Source organism: Tamandua tetradactyla, chromosome 22 (assembly GCF_023851605.1).
Source record: "Tamandua tetradactyla isolate mTamTet1 chromosome 22, mTamTet1.pri, whole genome shotgun sequence".
In the NCBI taxonomy this organism is placed as follows: Eukaryota; Metazoa; Chordata; class Mammalia; order Pilosa; family Myrmecophagidae; genus Tamandua; species Tamandua tetradactyla.
In genome coordinates this window covers 27583172-27603107 of record NC_135348.1, presented here as the reverse complement: position 1 = coordinate 27603107, position 19936 = coordinate 27583172, and the positions used below count along the sequence as shown (strand labels likewise).

General features: G+C 36.3%; 1 protein-coding gene across 1 annotated transcript in view; it reads right to left on the bottom strand.

The window, feature by feature from the left end:
• Positions 1-1864: 1864 nt before the first annotated feature.
• MGAT4D (MGAT4 family member D) overlaps positions 1865-19936 on the bottom strand; it is a 95725-nt gene continuing 77653 nt past the window's right edge. Inside the window, exons 9-11 of the mRNA XM_077139975.1 lie at positions 5376-5506; positions 3473-3580; positions 1865-2013 (exon numbers count right to left, since the gene is read on the bottom strand). Coding sequence (XP_076996090.1) covers positions 1999-2013; positions 3473-3580; positions 5376-5506 — 254 coding nt within the window. The 3' untranslated portion in view covers positions 1865-1998. The remainder of the gene's footprint in view (positions 2014-3472; positions 3581-5375; positions 5507-19936) is intronic.

Here is a 19936-nt window from a genome sequence, read left to right as displayed (position 1 = left end):
GTTTTAAAAGATTGAATTCATAGAGTATGGGTTTAAAATAAATAAGTTAATTAGAAATCAACAATGGAAAGAAACCTGGGAAATTCCCAAATATGTGGAAATTAAACTACATATTTCTAAGTGATGCACAGGTGAAAAAAAATCACAGATGAATTAAAAAATATTACAGACTGAATGAAAATGAAAAGCACCCCAAAATTTGTGGGGTACAGCTAATACAGTGCTTACAGTAAATTTTATAGATTTAATTGCAAATAGTAGAAGAAAGGTCTAAAATCTTGGATCTAAGCTTCCACCTTAAGAATCTATAAAATATAAAATTTATTGAACCCAAAATAGAAGGAAGAAAAAAAGTGATTAGAACTAATTGGTGAATTTAGCAAGGTTTCAAGATGCAAAATAAATACACAAACATAAATTTTATTTATATGTATATATGAGAAATTTAAAATCTGAACATGAAATTTAAAAGCAATTCCATTTACAATAGCATGAAAATATATTTAGAAATAAATTTAAGAAAAGATGTTCCAGAAATAAACAATGAAAACTACAAAGAATTGCTAGAAGAAATTAGAGAAAATCTAAATAAATGAGAAGATAAAACATGCTCATAGATAAGAAGAGTCAATATTAAGATGACAATTCTCACCAAATTGAGCTCTAGATTTTACTTAATCCTTATGAAATCTATCAAGCATCTTCAAAGATATTGATAAGCTAATTCTAAAATGTATATGCAAATTCATAGGACTTAGAATAAATAAAACAATTTGGTTTTTACAATGTACAAAGTCAGTGGACATATATTATCTGATTTTGAGATTTACTATATAATTGCAATCATCAACATAGTATAATATTGGTATGACGTAGCTACATAGAACAAAGGAACAACATTGAGATTCCAGAAACAGACCCCCCCACAGTTTTGTGGTCAATTGGTTTTCAACAAAGGTGCCAAGTTAGGTCATTGGGGAAAGGATAATCTTGTCAATGAATTGTCCTAGAATAACTGGATATCCTTATTGGAAAAAAAAAATGAGACCACATTTTACTCAAAACATACAAAACATTAACTAAAAATGGAACACAGACCTCAATATACAAGCTAAAATCATAACATTTCTAGAATAAAAGTAGGAGAAAATCTTTGAGACACTGGGTTACACAAAAGTTCCTTTTTTACAATGCAAAAACCACAAATCATGAAAGAAAAGTTGATAAACTGTACTCCAACAAAATTAAAATCTTTTTTGGTTCATCAAAAGACATTGTTCAGAAAATGAAAATGCAAGCCATCGGCTGGGACTGATGTCCAGTACATATACAGAAGTATTACAATTCAATAATAAAAAGACAACCCAGTTTTACAAGTGGCAAACATTTAAACTGACACATATATATATTCACAAAATATATGTATACCTCAGGCAAAGTAAAAAAAATATTCAACATCATTGGGCATTAATGAATATCAGTTTAACACTATAGTTTTGCTTTTTCTTAAATTTTGCATAAATAAAATCATATAGTATGTGGTCTTTTGCATCTGACTTCTTACACTTAGTGTAATATTTTAGAGATCCGTCTATATCTTTGCAGCTATTGACAAGAATAAGGCTTCATACTCAGATCTATTGTCTTGAAATTCACTGTACTTGAACAGAATATGGTAAGAAGAGAAAAGGAAATGATTGGGGTAAGTCTTGCAGGTTCTTCTAAATCAGAAAGCTATAATATACAACTAAAAGAATACACAGAAATATAAGGATTTAAAATAATATAACATTAATAATTTTATGATAGTTACCTATATGTCTACATCAATTTTATACTTACCACTTTATTATTGAAGACTTACTTTTAAAAAATATGATGCACTCTCTTATTCACTATGAAGAAATTTGAGAAACATTCAAGTCTTGGTTAAGCTTTTTTTTCTCCCAAAGAATGATTCTGATAATTTCTTAAAAAGCTGTTAGAACTATGAAACCTCTAATAAAGGAAATCCTGTTAGAAATTAAGAAAATAATTAAAATATAAGCACATTTGTTACAATACTAAAATATTTTTCTATTTTTTTTGTGGTGTGAAGTAGAAAAAGGAGGAAGGCCAAGATTATACCATCAAAATATAAATAATTACATATACATTGAAAAAAAACTGTAGATCACTATCAAGAAAACCCGATTGGAAATAAATAATCCTTAAAATGGTTGGAGAGATACCTATGCAGAAATAAAATTGGCTACAGAACAAATGCTCAAAAGGCAATGAGTCATTATTGAAATTAGAACACAGGATCTATCAAGGTAAGGGTGTTTATGTGTTGTGTTCAGTATTGTAACCCCAGTGTTTAAAACATAATGGATGCTAAATTCATATTTATTGAATGAATGAATGCATCAATATTCTCACAGCTTCAAGTGTGAATGGTGACCCCCTTGAGTTGTGCCATGGGGTAGCCCTTGCTATTTCACGAATTCAATTGAATTTGTGGGTGGGGTATGTAGGTGTGTTGTGCGTGTGTGCAACTGTGTGTGTTTATATACATTTATATGTTAGATTATTCACATGTCAATACTTCTATGTTCAGACCATGTTTTAGACACTGTTCCCTTGTGTGCACTAGAATACACAGAGCAGAAAAGGTGGAAAGAGGGCAGATTATGAAAGATGGATGAATTGATAGGATGGATATGCACATTTCTCTCATTACAATTAACAAAGGACTGAAGCATTCATTTGCCTTATTGTGTGAAGAAAGTAGGAAGGGTAGAAAGTCAATAGTATTTTAGAGGTGGAAGAAATCTTAATGATCATTTAACTTAAACTCCTCAATTTACAGATGAAGAAGGCACAGGGAAGTGGTAAAGCTTGCCCAATATCATGGGCTCTCCCTAGGCCACTATAATTTAAAAATGCATGTTTGGACTCTGAATTCTTTGTTTCTTCCATGCCACCAAGGTGCTAAGCCAATCACAAGTAATATTATTCCCAAAAATAATGTAAAATTAAGGATCATTAAAAATCAAACGAAGCTGAATTATCATTCTTGTGTTAAACAGAAAATGAAACAAACATATTGCTACATTTCAAATAGATATTAGGAAAACTGAATTTTTGAATTAATATTCTTGTATAATTTCGAATTTTAGACTAAATAATGACTGTGATGATTTTCAACTCTCAATATTTGAATTGCACAGCCAGGACCAATATGTCAAAATTTACTGAGCTGGATTTTTCTAACCATAATAGATATCTTGGGTCTTTAAAAAGTCATTGCCCAATTTATAAAAGATCTTTATAACTATGGTTCTATAACATATGAGATGAACTGAGTTTAAACAATCATATTTTATAGCTTTCTTATGTTCTCATCACTCTTACTAAAAATATGGTTTTGAAACATTATATATTATATTGTATATTATATGCTATTGAAGTTACATTTCAAAGATCTTACTTTGAAATATTGTTCTTTTCCAAGGAATGATGAATGTACACCCACATGCTGAAAAAGAGAAGGTTGATACTGAATACGAACTTGCTGCTTTTTTTGTGTACAGTTTTTCTGGGGAAAAAAGTAAGGAAAAACAATCTTCTGTAAGAAAAAACAAATACTCCATTTTTATTGCATTAGTTAATGGCAGAATTTCTATTACATTAGTTTTTGCTACAATCTATATTAATATTTAAAAATTTATATACAAACATTTATTTCTTAGCTTTTCATTCTTAAGAAAAATAGCATTAAAAGAGTGAGGATATAAAAGACGGTCTTGGTTAAAGATTGTATTTTCATGAACTCTATTTAGAAACACAGCCTACTGTTTTATCACCCATAGTTTTCCTCTCCTTTCTCTTTATTCCAATAACTTAAGTGTAGTTTTTAATATTTTCTTGTCTTTCTCTTCCCTGATTCATTAATTAACTCCTTTCTTTTCTTGAGGTAAGTAATAGAGGCGATTTTTAAAGAGATAAAACAGAATGGAAAAAATATATGAGTAATATCAATGACATAATAAAATTGTAAATTTACTAAACTCTCCACTTTTCATTTATTCATTAATTTAATAAATATTTGTTGAGTATAGGGTATATATACTCAGTTTTATACTAGGGGTTAGGGATTCAGGATTGAACAGTTTTCAGTTGTACCAAAAAGGAACTTGAAATCAATAGGAATCATTACAGATTTACAGGGTACGTACAGAACCTATGCTCAGGAAACCAAGTATCCCAGAGTTGGAAAATGGATGGGGGTGAGGGATGGGAGAAGGCAGGGTTCATGGAAGGTTTCTTAGAGGAAATATTGTTCAATTTGAGACCCAATGAGCCAATAGGACTTGTTCAAGCAAACTATGGTGTTGGAGAAAAGGACCCTATTAGGCAAATCAGGGAAAAAGGAGGAATGCATTCTAAGAAGAAGATGGAAGACTCACCCAAGAATGATAAACAGGTGTTAGGTGTTTATCCTGAGGATAATGAAGAGCCATTAAAGCTTTTCAAGGAAAAAACAAAACAAAACAGGAGAGTGATATGAGCAGATCTGGGTTTTGGTCAGATTACTCTGGCTGCAGTAAGGACAATGGATTGGAAAGGCGCAAGACGGAAAGCAGCAACCTAGGAAAGTAAAGGGTGATTTACACTGCAGTGATGGCAGGGAGGGTGGAGAGATGTGGATGGACATAAGAGCAATTGCAGTTGTAGAATTTGATGGGAACTGGTGTTTGAATGGAATGGTGGGAGGCACACAGAATTAAGGCGTACACTCAAGGTTTTGACTTGGCCTATGGAGACAGACAAGACACATGAGTTTTGGGTATGGGTGGGAAGAAAGCATTTGTATTCAGTTTTGGACATGCTGAATTTGGGTGCCTCTGAGTAAACAGAAATATCTGTGAGGGACTTATGTGTGTTCATGCAAGTGTGGAGACCTCAGGAGAGACATCTGGGCTGGAGATGTATATTTGGAATTCTTCAGCATATACTATGGCATATGAAGCTATGGAAATTGATGACATCTCCCAGGAAAGGTATATTTTATATATGATTCCATTCTCATTTTCCCTTAGTACACATTTATTTTCCCATTTTTGAAGGCATGCTTCTCTCTTGAAAGAAAAAGAGTCTTCTAGAATGAGTAGCTTAATTATAGACCAATTACCTCATAGTAACTCCTTGCATTTTTGGTCTCCTCATTTAATAGATAGAGCTGTCAATAACAATGTAAGATATGTAAGATATAGGGGTTCAGAAACTTCCACGTATCCATTAGCTTTGAGTTAGTAAGCAAATTTTAGATAATCACATTCCATATGTATCATCTCCCCAATATATTTGGCAATCATAAAGTAAATACTCACAAGCGTATCGTTCATGCCACACGTCTTCACATGAAGAATGGCATCCAAGAGGATGTCTATGGGTCTTTCTTTGTAGAACAATAAGAAAAAACGTACCAAGTCAGTTAAGTCCTCAGATCTAAACAGCTTTCCTTGGAGAAAAAGTAAATAAATCCAAATAACCCTTGAGTGTTTATACACACATATATATATAATAAAACATAAGCCTCAATTTTGTTGTACATTACACTACATTGGGAAAGTGCAAAGAATTTGTAAAGATTTCGAAATCCTATACCTCCAAAATAAGGTTTAAAGCATTAATGAAATTGGAGGATGAAAAAGACAACAATATATCTGTTGAAGTATTAAGGATTACCAATTCTGGGGGTGGGGGAGAGTGCAAAGCAGGTTTAAGATAATGGATCCTCTCAGGAAATCAAATTTTTGGTAACTAATGAGGACTAACTATCCTAATTAAGTGAGAGGTAAGTAAATGAAATGGAAACTATACAAGTTGTAATCTTCGGTAATTTTGTAAAAACTGTGATTTTCAACCTCACGCTTGCAGGACTTTATCAAACTACTCTATTTTTACTTGTACTATTTAAATTGGTTAAAATATAGTATTTTTAGTATTTGAATTTTTATCACAGTATTTTTCTTCTATGTTTATGATTTTTAAGATTTACTGGATTTTAAAGCATAATTTTTCATTAGGTCCATTTTTTTCTATTATACTACATCTTTATATTTAAAGTTAAGTTGAAGGGATGATAAAATTCAATATAGGGCAGGCCATGGTGGCTCAGCAGGCAGAGTTCTCACCTGCCATGCCTGAGACCCGGGTTTGATTCCGGTGCCTGCCCATGTAAAGAAATAAAAAAATTCAGTGTAATTGTTCACTAGAAATTTAGTTCACAAGGGGTCAGTTAATCATATGTATAGATGTATACGAATTTTTTTGGCACCCATTTGTGTGTAACCAAAGGAAATGATTTCATAGTTGATTCAGTACTTATGTTTCCCTAATCTTCTGTCTGCATGATTCATATTTAACAAACGGTAATAGCTCAAAGAACCATCTTTCAGATTAATTACATATTATTAATGACAAGTTAAAATCTAATGTTGAATTGGGAGCTTCCCAGCCCGGGGTTTCTGATTCAGGAAGTCAGGGTGGTGCCTGGGAACCAGGATTCTTAACAATTCCCAGGGAGGCTGACGTTGATCGGGAATGTTTCTAGGTACTTCTCACTGACACACATACTGTGCGTAGAAAAGTGTAGAAAAGAAAAGTCATTTTAAAAAGTAGTGACTTAGGTTTGCATGTGAGTAGAAATTTCCTCCCAAATCCCTTTTTTTTGTGTGTCCCTTTTCAGGGACACAGACCTTTCATCAGAGCTTACATCAGATGAAAGCTCCCATTGTGTCTGCCTGAACTCAGAAGTTTTCTATTCACCTCCAGCTGGAATTGCTGAGCATTTAGGTCAAAGGCTGTTTGGGAAAATCGTAACAAGGTACCAAATACATTGCTGCAAGTATTTAAAAATGAGAACTACTGTGCTGGCATTTGCTTTGTCTATTTAACATGTCAATGATATGAGTGAAGTACCTATTGCCATCACAAAATACTGAAATACATCTTAAGGTATTTTTTCTATGATGGTCATTCTATGATGTTTCCCCAAGAAGCTCATTAGTGATGGAGATCACCTTGAGAGTAGATGGTTTAGTTCTGAAGAGGACCTGAAACCGGGTTGTTTTGGGGATGATATCAATGAGGTTATGATACCAAAGAAACAGCAAAAAATTGTTTGAGAAATTAATGAGAGTTTGGAGAAATGTGTCAGAAACTGCTACATGTCTCCTAGTTTCTATTTTTTTCTTTCTCGTTTTTTTTTTTTTTTAAATAAATAGGATCCCAGTTATCAGCTGGGACATGGCTACTTGGCTAAAAGATTATCCCAGTCTCTGTTGCTGCTAGATGTGCCACATGTCTAAGCTTGGCCAGTGAAATGTAAGTGGAACATTTGTTAGAACTTCTGCAACGTCTTCTTAAAAAAAACAGCCCTTCTTTTGCTCTTTATTCTTCTTTCTGGATCCAGAAAGAATTAGGTATTTGGGTAATATTAAATGGGGATTGCAGCAGAGATAAAGGCAGTTTGGTAGATTAAAGACAGTTACAAATTCTTTACTACTCCTCCCATTGAGAGGTGGAATCCAATTCCCTCTTTGCATTTGGGCTGCTCCTGCTAGCTTACGTGACCAACAGCAGATAAAAGGACTGGGACGTCAGAGGCTAGGTTACAAAAACATTCTAGTTTCTGCTTGGGCATCTTAGAAAACTTGCTCTTAGAGCCCTGAGCTGCCATGATTTGAGGACACCAGGCAAATATGGACCCAAGAAACACATGTAAGCACAAGGCTGACAGCCACAGCTAAGCTCCTGGCCGAGGGTCAGCATCATCGCAGCACGTGAGTGAGCCTCAAGGACACTCAGCCCGGGGAAACTTCAAGTGGCTTCAGCCTGGCTGCTATCTCATTGCAACTGCCTGAGAGACCCCAAGTGAGAACTGCCCAGCAGAGCTCAGTAAAATCACAGGCCCATGAGATAAAATTGTGAATTGTGATTTTATGCAGCTAGATTTTGGGGGTGGTTTGTTATACAGCCATAATAACAGAAGGAGGAAGGATATAGTACTCAGTGTGGAGTACTGGTATGAATCGCCCATCACCATGGCTGTACGATGCCATCTCTTTTCCTTTTTCTGCTTCCGATAACATTTTGATGCTTCCTCCCCTCTTCCCTCCATTGCTGGGAGCAACAGAAAATAAAAAATAACATGAGGAGCTAGCTGTACCATGGCAGCAGATTACTATCCCTATTTTGACGTTGGGTTATTGGGACTTAGTCATATAGTTCGTAAAGTAGTAGAGGTCAGACGGATAGGGAGAGAACTCCTGCTTCCAATTAGTATGCTCTAATTGCTTCATTTCTTCCACCTCTAGTTTACTTTATCAATATGAATTCTAAATTAGACACAAAGAACCCTCAGACAATTTCAACAGTTAAGTATTATAAATGTAAACCAAATAAAAGCTAAAGGCAATGTTATTGAATATTTTTCACATCTCTTAAGTGACATTCTAAACTTCATGTGATGGAAGGTATCACCAAGAAAACGATCAACATATTTGACTATGTAAAAATCTAAAACATATGGTAGAAATACAATAGTATTATTGTTCTAGTTTGCTAGCTACTGGAATGCAACACAGCAGAGACAGATTGGCTTTTAATAAAAGGGGATTTATTTTGTTAATTCTTCAGAGGAAAGGCAGCTAACTTTCCACTGAGGTTCTTTCTTACGTGGAAGGCACAGGATGGTCTCTGCTGGTCTTTTCTCCAGGCCCCTGGGTTCCAACAACTTTCCCCGGGGTGACTTCTTTCTGCATCTCCAAAGGCCTGGGCTGAGCTGCTGGTGCTGAGATGAGGAATGCCGAGCTGCTAGGCTGTGCTACGTTGCGTTCTCTCATTTAAGCACCAGCCAATTAAGTCAAACATCACTCATTGCAGCAGACACGCCTCCTAGCTGACTGCAGATGTAATTAGCCGCAGATGAGGTTCAGGTACCATTGGCTTATATGTCCGCAGCAACAGAACTAGGTATGCTCACCTGGCCAAGCTGACAACTGAATCTAACTAACACAATTATGTAACCAAAATAGGCAAACAAAGGATGAGTTCCCAATAAGGCAGATAAAAATTAATGTACTCATTTTTATACGAAATTTTGAAAATGAATGTAAAATGAATAAAATTTCCACCATTCACATAAAATAAACAAAGGTTTCATAACTAAAAAACGTACATTCAGCAAGATGTTTAACTTTAGCAATAATCAGTAAAATATATTAAAACTAGGGTAGATTTGGGGCCTACTGATCAGCGACGCTTTGAAATGTTGTAACAGCTAATGCTAATCTTAGTGTTGTGGGAAGTGGTTCCCTTTGCTCATTGCTGTTAGCAATGTAAAATTGGCACAATATTTATTGAAATAAATTTGGTAGTAATATTTCTTCTCAGAATATATCCTGAAGACGTCATCTAAAATATGGAAGAAGCTTGAACTTAAATGTCTAAAAATAGCAGAATGGTTAAGTAATTATGGGACTCACATTCTGTAGAATATCATGCAGCCATTAAAACTATAGCCATCCAATCTTTGTAAAAATAAGGAGAAATTTTACAATGTGTGAAGCAAGTAGAACTTAGTCAGTCAGTTGGTCAGTCATTCGGCAAATTAATGCCTATTTTATTCCAGCCACTCCACAAAGCTCTGGGATTAAAAAAAAAAAAATTAAGACGAAGTCTCCGTGCAAAAAAGATTCACAACCTAGTATTTGAGACACACAAAAAATGGATAATTGCAATCTAGAGGTGAAGAGTGCTATGCTAGAAATAAGCGCAAGGTATTCTGGAAGTGTATGGAAGTGGAGTATAATACAAGAAAGTTGGAGAAGTGTCCAGGAAAAACTTCCTGGAGCTTGAAATAAATTCTGAAAAATACAAAATTATATACATGACCTAAGAGTTATCCTGGATTCCTCTTTTTCCCTCACTCCCCACTGCCAGTCAATTAACAAACCCTATTGGTTCTAAATTACAATATATCTTGAATCCATCCCCTTCTCACCACTATCTACTTTTACCATAGAGATCTAAACTCCCAACAGATCTTATTTGGTTTGATACTACAGCAATCCCCCATTAGAATATAAGCTTTGTGAGGGCACACACTCTATTCTACCATCAGTATCTAAAGGAGCGCTTGGCATGTTTGCGATGTTTAACAGACATCCCTGCAGTTTAAGATGACACTTTTAAAATAAAATTCTCTCCTAATGGTGATTTGAGCCCTGCCACTTGATGGGAGACTCAGCAGAACTTGCAGGATCTTATTTGGAATTGGTATTTTCCATTGTAATTTTGTTACTATTTATTTTTAAATTTTCTTTCTGTTTCACTGGGAAGGAAAGATGATACTAGTTTTAAACGTTAAAAGCATACAAGTTGCTTTGTTACAATAAAACTAAATGTGTACACAAAGGATTTGATGCTTTTCTCTCAGAACAGATATAACTTTAAGAAGTTCCAAGTTTGACTTGTTTAACACACCATTGTCAAACTTTGTCACCCTGTCTCCAAATTTTTTGATACACACTCTGCAAGATAACCTCAGGAATATGTGGATTGAGTAAAGGGATTTGAGTCCACTTATTAATGTCTCTACAGCTGGGAAACATTGTGGGTACAATTTGCTGTCGGTTTCTGAAAATATTCATATCACTGGGGAAATCAAATTGCTAAAAACTCAGTTCTTTGAAGGTTTGTACCCTTGTTTTTAAAATTTCTAATTGGCTTTTTAAAAAATGGGCTCTTATTTACCTGGACATAATAATGAAAATAGCTCCTTCCACCACCATCAGCTAGATCTGGTGCTCTAAAGCCACGTTACATGTGGGGCAGTTGCTGGCATGTCTTCACTGACACTAAAATGCGAGTCCTACGACTGTCACTGTAGGAAGACTGCTGATGAGAAACTCAGGTTTGGATTACTTTTGTCTCAAGAACCAGCTATCTAACAGCTCTAACTCCAATGAGACTCATCTATGTGAATCTAGGTGCTATACGGACTAGGCAGGATTTAGCTTGTCTACTAAATGCCACTGTACATAAAACATTTTGAGAAGCTACCTAATGCATAAGCTTTTTTTTTTGTATGCTGAATGGTGGGGGATCACATTTCATTGTTTTTCCGTGTGACTATTCTGTTATTGCAGCACCATCTGTTGAATTTTTTTTGGGGGGGGGGGGTGGTAATAGCCAGGAATCAAACCCAGGTCTCCTATATGGCAGGTGAGAATTCTATCACTGAACTATCCTTGCACTCCCTGCATGAACTTTTTTTTCTTTTTAACTTTTCCTACTGTACAATACAACATGCATACAAAGCAAAGAAAGAAAAAAGTAACAGCCTTCTAAGCACTCCCCAACAAGCAATCACAGGATAGATTTGAGAGTCCACCGCGGGCCACCACATCACCATCCCAGACCCCTGCTCCAGCTGCTACAGGATATAGGAGGTCAGAAGGAACAGATACCTTTCTACCATCACAATTGACTCGCTCCTTCAATTCCTTGAAAAAACAACACACACACACAAAGGCAATAAATTTCAAAGCACAACAAGAACCAGCCATAGAAGACTCCAGAACCTGACATGGGCTACAACTCCACAATTCCAGGCCTCTACCCCCAGCCGCTCTGAGTCACTGGAGACCAAAAGAAACATCAGTTCCTTCCTGCACACGCTTTTTTTTTTTTTTGCATGGGCAGCACTGGGAATCGATCCCGGTTTCTGGCATGGCAGGCGAGAACTCTGCCACTAAGCCACCACCGCACTGCCCTCAATCCCGCCTAAGCTTTTAATGCTGTAAAATATAGTAGCTAAAATTCAATGCCACTTAACGTTTGCAGAGATGAATTAATGACTGGCCTGGTCACATTCAAAGCTTTTGATGTTTAAAACTTTATAAGTGGAACTATTCCATCAAGAAGCAAAGTGTATCAAAATCTGTTTAAATGAACAGTATGTAACTTTCCTGCACAGATCTCTGTTTAGTAAATACCTTTCTGTATATTGGTCAGGAATCTTGCTCCAATAAAGGAAGCCAAAGAGATTTTTTTGAAAAAATAAATAAATAAAAGAGTGCTTGGCACACAGTACTCATAACATACACTTACAACTACATAAAATATGTAAAAAAAGTCTAGGCATTAAGGCAATTAAATTACAGAGGTGATTATATATGAAAATGCAATTGTGTTTCATTTTTCTTCCTCCAACTCTTTGTAAAGTGGTGTGACACTATTTTAAGGGTTTTGCTTAGTATTTGTTAAAATCAGAGGAAAAAATATAGATAACAGTCATATCTGAGAAAAAAGCTTTGAGAGGAAATAATCTTGTTGATAATTGTATTTTGAGAATTTAAAGTACTATGTTGGTTATTATCTTTCTCAGCAGTCAAATAAAGATAGAAAATATTAAAATTCCAATCATCACAAGAGCCCGTTGAATAAGGGGCACTGTATATGTGAGGCCAAAGAATTTTTTAACCTTCAATTTATGAAGGCTTTGTTTTTGTTATAAAAAATAATAGTTCTGATAGTATTTAGTGAAAAGTTGCAAGAACATACCTACTTTATTACAAAGAAACTTGCTGCTATTTAATTCCCAGGAATGTAACATTACTTTCAGCCAAGCTTGTAAAGAATCTGTTAACAGATAATTGAATTTGTTCACTTAATCTAGAGACTGTTAAAGGAAATTGAACTTGACAACTTAAGCAGTAAATAAACTTACGATGAGTCATGAACTATTAATTATAGTACAATTATAGAAATGCCTATTCATCAATTGTAACAAATGTACTAGACTAATGTAAGGGGTTGATAATAGGGTGATATTTTATGCATATATTTTTGCATCATTTTAACGCATGATTTTATGTATTTTATGCATGATTTTTCTGTAAAACCACAATTTTTCTAAGAACAAAAAACAAACCATAAAACAAAAGAACCATGAACTAGAATTCAAGACTGACATATAGCCCTCAGGCTGAATCCAGCCCAACAAATCATTTGTATAAATAAAGTCATACAAAGTTTATCCATTCATGAGTCTGGGTGTCTGAAGTGGCCAAGAGTAACACAAGATGGTGATGGCATGACCCTAGCTATCATAAAAATGGAAAACCCAATCTTCGAATTCATATGGAATTCTAAGACATCCTAAATAGCCAAAACAATCTTGAAAAAGAAGATAGAGGACTGACACTTAACAATATCAAATATTTTTAGAATGTTATAATGACTAATGGTTCTGGCGTAAGTATACACATATAGACTAATGTAATAAAATTGAGAATGCAAAAGTAAACTCATAGATCCATGGCCAGTTGACCTTCTTCAAGATGCCAGATGCCAATACCACTGAATGGGGAAAGAAGAGTCTCCTCAACAACTGGTGCTGGGATAACTGGATATCCACATGCAAAGGAATGAATTTGGACTACTACCTCACATTATAAATAATTATAAATTATATTTATAAAAATATAATGTATAAAATATTATAAATAATTTATAAAATATTATAAATATAAAAAATTTTAAATTATAAAATAACCGAAAAAGGATCACCAACCTAAATGACTGATGATATCATCAACTGCATAAAGAGAGTCTCCTATCAAAATGGTGCTTTTTCTAGAGAGAAAAAAACCTCTGAATTCCATAGTGTGGTGAAAGCAGTCTCATTTAAAGTTGGATCCTTGCTTTTCCAGTCTGGGTTTTTCTTTCCTTACCTACTGTTTGTTTGGTTGTGAATGAAAATCTAGAGGAAGACAGTTGTCAGTGGAGCTATTGACAATGCAACCACAGAAGTTAATGATCTTCAAAGATGTAACTGTGGACTTCACCCAGGAAGGGTGGGCTCTGCTAGACACATCCCAGAGAAAGGTGTTCAAAGAAGTGATGTAGGAGAATATCAAGTTTCTGGTCTTAGTGGAATGTCAAGCCTTCAAATCAGATGTGCTTTCACAGTCGATACAGGGAGAGGAAGTGTGGAGAGGAAGGAATAGGATTTCTCCAAAAGCAGAGTCCAGGCAGGAAAAGTGCTTTTAAAAAACAAGAAAGGCTATTCGTGCAACCTACCTGCAGGAAAGACACATTTAACATCACATCATTAATATCTCACATTCAAAAGAATTCCCTTAAATACAATTATTTGCAAGAAGATTCTTATCACAGACCCACAGTGACTCAACATGCATTAATTCACATGACAAAGAAACTGTATTTCTGGGAACCACACGAAGAAGTCCTCAGTGGCCAGTCATCTTTTAATCAACACAAGCAGATTCATACTACAACTAGATCTTACTAATGTCACCCAAGTGCTAATAAGAGCTCTGGCCATAGTCAATACACTGGTATTCATATTGGAGATAAACCATATGTATGTGCGAAAGTGTTCATAAAAATTTCTCAGCTTAGACAACATGAGAGAATTCACACTGGAGAGAAGCCGTATGAATGTGATTTATGTGGAAAAGCCTTTGGTCAATCTTGTAATCTTATAAGACATGAGAAAACTCATACTGGAGAAAAATCCTATGATGTCATCTGTGTGGGAAAGCTTTCATTTGATATTCTCACCTTAGACAACACATGACAATACACAGTGGGGAGAAACCCTATGAATGTCCTCTATGTGGGAAAGCTTCAGTTGATATTCTCAGCTTAAACATGGGAGATCTCACCTTGGAAAGAAACCCTACAAATGTCATAGCATGTGGGAAATCTTTTAGTCAATATTCTCAGCTTAGACAACATGAGAGATCACACCACACATTTGGAAAGAAACCCTATACATGTTATCTGTGTGGGAAAGTCTTCAGTTGATAATTTTATCTTAGAAAACATGAGAGAACTTACACTGGAGAGTGCAATGTATGTGGGAATGCTTTCAGTCAGTGATCAACCCTCAAAAAACGTGAGAGAACTCACACTAGAGAATTCAAAGGATTCATTCCTATGAATACCATGTATGTGGGAAAGCTTCACTCATTGTTCTGCCTTCAGATGACATTAGACAACATGAGAGAATTCACACTGGACAGAAACACTATGAATGCTGTCTATGTGAGAAAGCCTTCGTTCCTCCCTCTAATATTAAACGACATGAGAGAACTCACATAGGATCGAAACCACATGAATGTCCCTATATGGGAAAGCTTTCAGTCTATATTCTTATCTTATCAACATGAGGGTACTCACATTGGTTAGAAACCTATGGATGTCATCTGTCTAGGAAAGTATTCACAATATCAGAGAATGCACAGTGGACAGAAGCCATACGAATGCCATTTATATAGGAAAATATTAATTTTTATAAATTGAGACAACATGAAATGATTTCAAACTTGAGAGAAACCCTATGAAAGCCATCAATGTGAAAAGGTGTTCAGTCAATAGTCTTACCTGAGATGGAACGAGAATTCACACTAAAAATGTTTGGAAAAATGAAAAGATTTCAGCCATAGATTTAACCTTAACACACAGCAGAGCACTCACATACTGAAGAAACACTCTGCTTGTAATCAATATGGTAATGCCTTCAGTCATCTGTACTATTTCAGTTAATCTAAGGAAATTCATATTGGAGAGAATCCATCTGAATGCCATCTATGCATCAAGGCCCATAGTAGATGGTCTTGCAGTAGGCCGTATGAATATCCACATTATAAATCTAGTAAAAGTGGAGAGTCTTCATCACCTTGTGCTGGTCTGAAAGGATTATGTAGCCTAGAAAAGCCATGTTTAAATCCTGATCCATTTCATCGAGGCAGCTGTTTCTTTCAATCCCTATTTGGTGCTGTAGTTTGGAAACTTGATTAGATTATCTCCAAGGAGATTTAACTCACCCAATAGTGGATATTAACTTTTTATTAGAGGGAAATGTGACTCCACCCATTCTGGGTGGGTCTTGATTTATTTACTGGAGTCCTTTAAAAGGAGAAGCATTTTGGAGAAAGTTTTAGAATGACGGGAGAGCCACGAGACAGCCACAAGAACCACAAGAGCCCGCACAGCCAGAGACCTTTGGAGATGAAAAAGGAAAACGTCCCTGGGAGAGCTTCAAGAAACAATCTGTCTGGAGAGAAAGCTATCAGATGTTGCCATATTCACCATGTGCCTTTTCAGTTGAGAGAAACACTGAATGCTATCTGCCATTTTGAAACAATGTATCTTTCCCTGAATGCCTTAAATTGGACATTTTTATAGCCTAGCTTTAATTTGGACATTTTCGCAGTCTTAGAACTGGAAAGTAGTAAGTTAATAAATTCCCCTTTTTGAAAGCCATTCTGTTTCTGGTATATTGCATTCTGGCAGCTTGCAAACTAGAGCACACCCTAACTGATTAACAAACCAGATAAATTACACGTGATAAACTCTATGTCTGTACTCAATGTAGGAGTGTCTTAGTTTATCATTTATCCTTTAAATAAAATGAGTGGATTCCTTGTAATTAAACACTAAATATAGACCAAGGTGGGGGGAAACTTACCCATTCATTTATAAATTTTCTATGGCTGCTTTCCTGCTACTAAGGCAGGGTTGAGTAGTTGTGACCAAGGCCATGTGGCTTATAAAGCCTAAATGAGTTATTATCTGCCCCTTTACACAAAAGTTTGCTAACCTTTGGGCTAGTGTGAGCATTCACCTTGAAATAATGCCACCCACCACTATTTATGTCATATAATTACCTTTGTGATGCTGAAACTCCAGATTATGAATCTGGCTTCTGCCTTTCAGAATGCTTAAGATAAAGAGTACCTCTAGCAGATTCATAGCCAAACACAATAGGAAATTGCTCTTTTAGAGTGGTCATGTTATTTTTAATAGCTTAAAAAACTAAATTAAATTGACTTTAAAAGTAGCTTCTTGGGCGGGCCGCGGTGGCTCAGCGGGCAAAGTGCTTGCCTGCCATGCCGGAGGACCTCGGTTCGATTCCCGGCCCCAGCCCATGTAAAAAAAACAAACAAACAAACAAAATACAAGAAAATGTTTAAAAAAAAAAAAAAAAAGTAGCTTCTTGAAGAAATATACTATATCTGAATCAATTATCCTAACTCAAGAATTTTTAACCCAAGAATTTTTCTTGAGGGGCATATCTCTAGATGTATTAAGAAAATTCAGTGGAAAAGCATTAGCAAGTGACTCACTGGGAAAAGATTCATGTAATGTCCAAAAATGACAAGAGATTTCAAAGACATCTAGGGTGCAAAAACATTCTACAAATAAAAAATAAAAAATAGTGAGTGTATTAATTTGCTAGTGGTGTGAGAAAGCAATATGCCAGAAATAGAACAGCTTTTAAAAAAGGAATTTAATTAGTTATGATTTAACAGTTCTAAGGCCATGAAAATCTCCAAATTAAGGCATCAACAAGAGGTTACCTTCATTGGAGAAGAGCTAGTACCTTCCAGAACACCTCCATCAGCTGGGAGGGCATGTGGCTGGCAATTGCTGGCCCCTTGCTCCTGGGCTCCATTGCTTTCAGCCTATTTCCTGTGGTTTCCTCTCGAAGCATCTGGTGGCCTTTACTTAGCTCCTCTGGGACATAACTCTGGGTTCTGTCTTCCTTAGCATCTCATGGAAAGGCACATGGCAATATCTGCTGGGTTTTGCCCATGTCTAGGCAACTGATCTCACTGTCAGCATTTCAAGCATCTCCAAACATCCATGTCTCTGTTGGCTCTGAAGCAATTGTTCTCCAAATGTCTCTGTCGCCTATGAAGCAACTGCTCTCCATGCATCTCTGTTGTCTTTGATCTTTCTCCAAAATGTTTCTGCTTTTAAAGGATTCCAGTAAACTAATCAAGACCTACCTGGAATGGGTGGAGTTACAGCTCATCTAATTAAAAAGTCACACCCACAATTGGGCACATCACATCTCCATGAAGATAATCTAATCAAAAGTTTCCACCCTGCAATACTGAATCAAGATTAAAAGAAATGGATGCCCCCCACAAGACTGAGTCTGTAAACATGGCTTTTCTGGGGTACATAATACTTTCAAACCAGCATATTCCACCTTCTGGACCCCAAAGAGACATGTTCTTTCCATATGCAAAATGCATTCACTCCACCACAATATCACAAAAGCCTTAAACAACTTCAGTAACAATACAAATACCACCCAAAGGCAAAAATAGTACAGAATCTTATCACAGACATAGTTATAGGCATGGTCTGCCTAAGGCAAAAAATTCTCTACGGTTATGGACCTGTGAAACTCAGAACAAGTTATATGCTGCCAATATACAAAGGAGAGACAGTCATAGGATATATGTTTCCATTGCCATGTTTAGGGAGAAATCAAAAGGTAAACAGTTCTGAAAATTTGCAGGGCAAACTCCATTGGATTTTGAAGTTTGAGACTCATTTATCTTCAGGGCTTTAAAAAGCAGAGGTCCCATCCTTTCCAAAGGCCTATGCAGCAGTTTTGTTCTCTCTCCAAATGCTGGGGTTAATTGCAACACTGGGATGCACTGGGGGGACCATCTTTCTCTTGGCTCCACCCTCTCCAAGCTTTGGGGCAGCATCCAGGATCTTTGCTATCTTCGGGGCTCAACACCACCAAAACAAGGGGGTGGCAGCCAGACTCCCCCCAATCCCTGGTTTATGCAGTCCACCCTCTCTGATGCCTGGGGGGCGGGGGGCACAACTTCCTGAATAGTAAAGCTGAAAGTCTGCTCTCTGCTTCTGGGGCAAACTCACCCTCTCCATGTGTATGGATGGGTCCACTCTCTTGGCCCAAGATTTCCTAGCTTCAGACCTCAGCTTCCATGGTTATGCCTCTGAAGCTATTTTTCCTGCAATTTGTCCCTTTTCCGTCCTTTTAAGTGTAAATCACAGTGGGTCCATTCATACAGATCTCACAAAAATGTGTTGATTTTTCATGTAGTGTACAAGGATTAAAGTCATCATCCAATAGAACTTTCCACAAGTCCTTTCTGGATGACGCCATCTCTAATCCTTGCTTGTCCTCTAATGGCTGGCTGTTTCTATGTTTGGTTAAATCCTCATGTGGGGCCCTATTCACTAGGGTCTCACTTTCTGGAAGCCCAGAATTTCCCAGACCATCATTTTCTGCTTTCTTTGTGCCCAAGATTTCAGTTCTCAACTTATCTTTTTTTCCTCTCACATTTTTCTATAAGCTTCAAGGAGCATCCAAACTGCATTTTCCACATTTAGTTTAGAAATTTCTTCTGCTAAATATCCAAGTTAATCACTTTTAAATTCCACCTTCCATCTAAAAAGAATGCCTTCCTTCCAGTTTGCAAGAACATGTTCATCATTTCTGTCTAAAGCCTTATCAAAAGTACCCTTAGAGTCCACATTTATGCCAACAGTCTTTTCAAAGCATTCTAGGCCTTCTCTATCAATCTCCTCACAACTCCCCCATAATCTTCCCTTTATTCATTTAAAAAGCTATTCCAACATGTTTGGTATTTGTAAATCACAGTAGCACCCCACTTCTCTGGTACCAAAATCTGTATTTGTTTGCTAATGGTGCCAGAAAGTAATATACAGAAATGGAATAGTTTTTTAAAAAGCAATTTAATAAGTTACAAGTTTACAGTTCTAAGGCCATGAAAGTCTCCACATTAAGGCACCAACAAGAGATTGCCTTCATTCAGAAGGGCTGATGCCATCTGGAATACTTCTGTCAGTTGGGAAGGCATGTGGCTGGCTTCTTCCTGGGCTCCATTGTTTTCAGCCTCTTTTTCCTGTGCTTTCCTCTCTAAGCATCTGTGGGCCTTCACTTAACTCCTCTGGGACAAAACCCTAGGTTTTGGCTTCCTCAGCATCTCATGGGAGGCACATAGTGATGTCTGCTGGGCTCTGACCTTGTCTAAGCATCTGTTCTCACTGTCAGCAC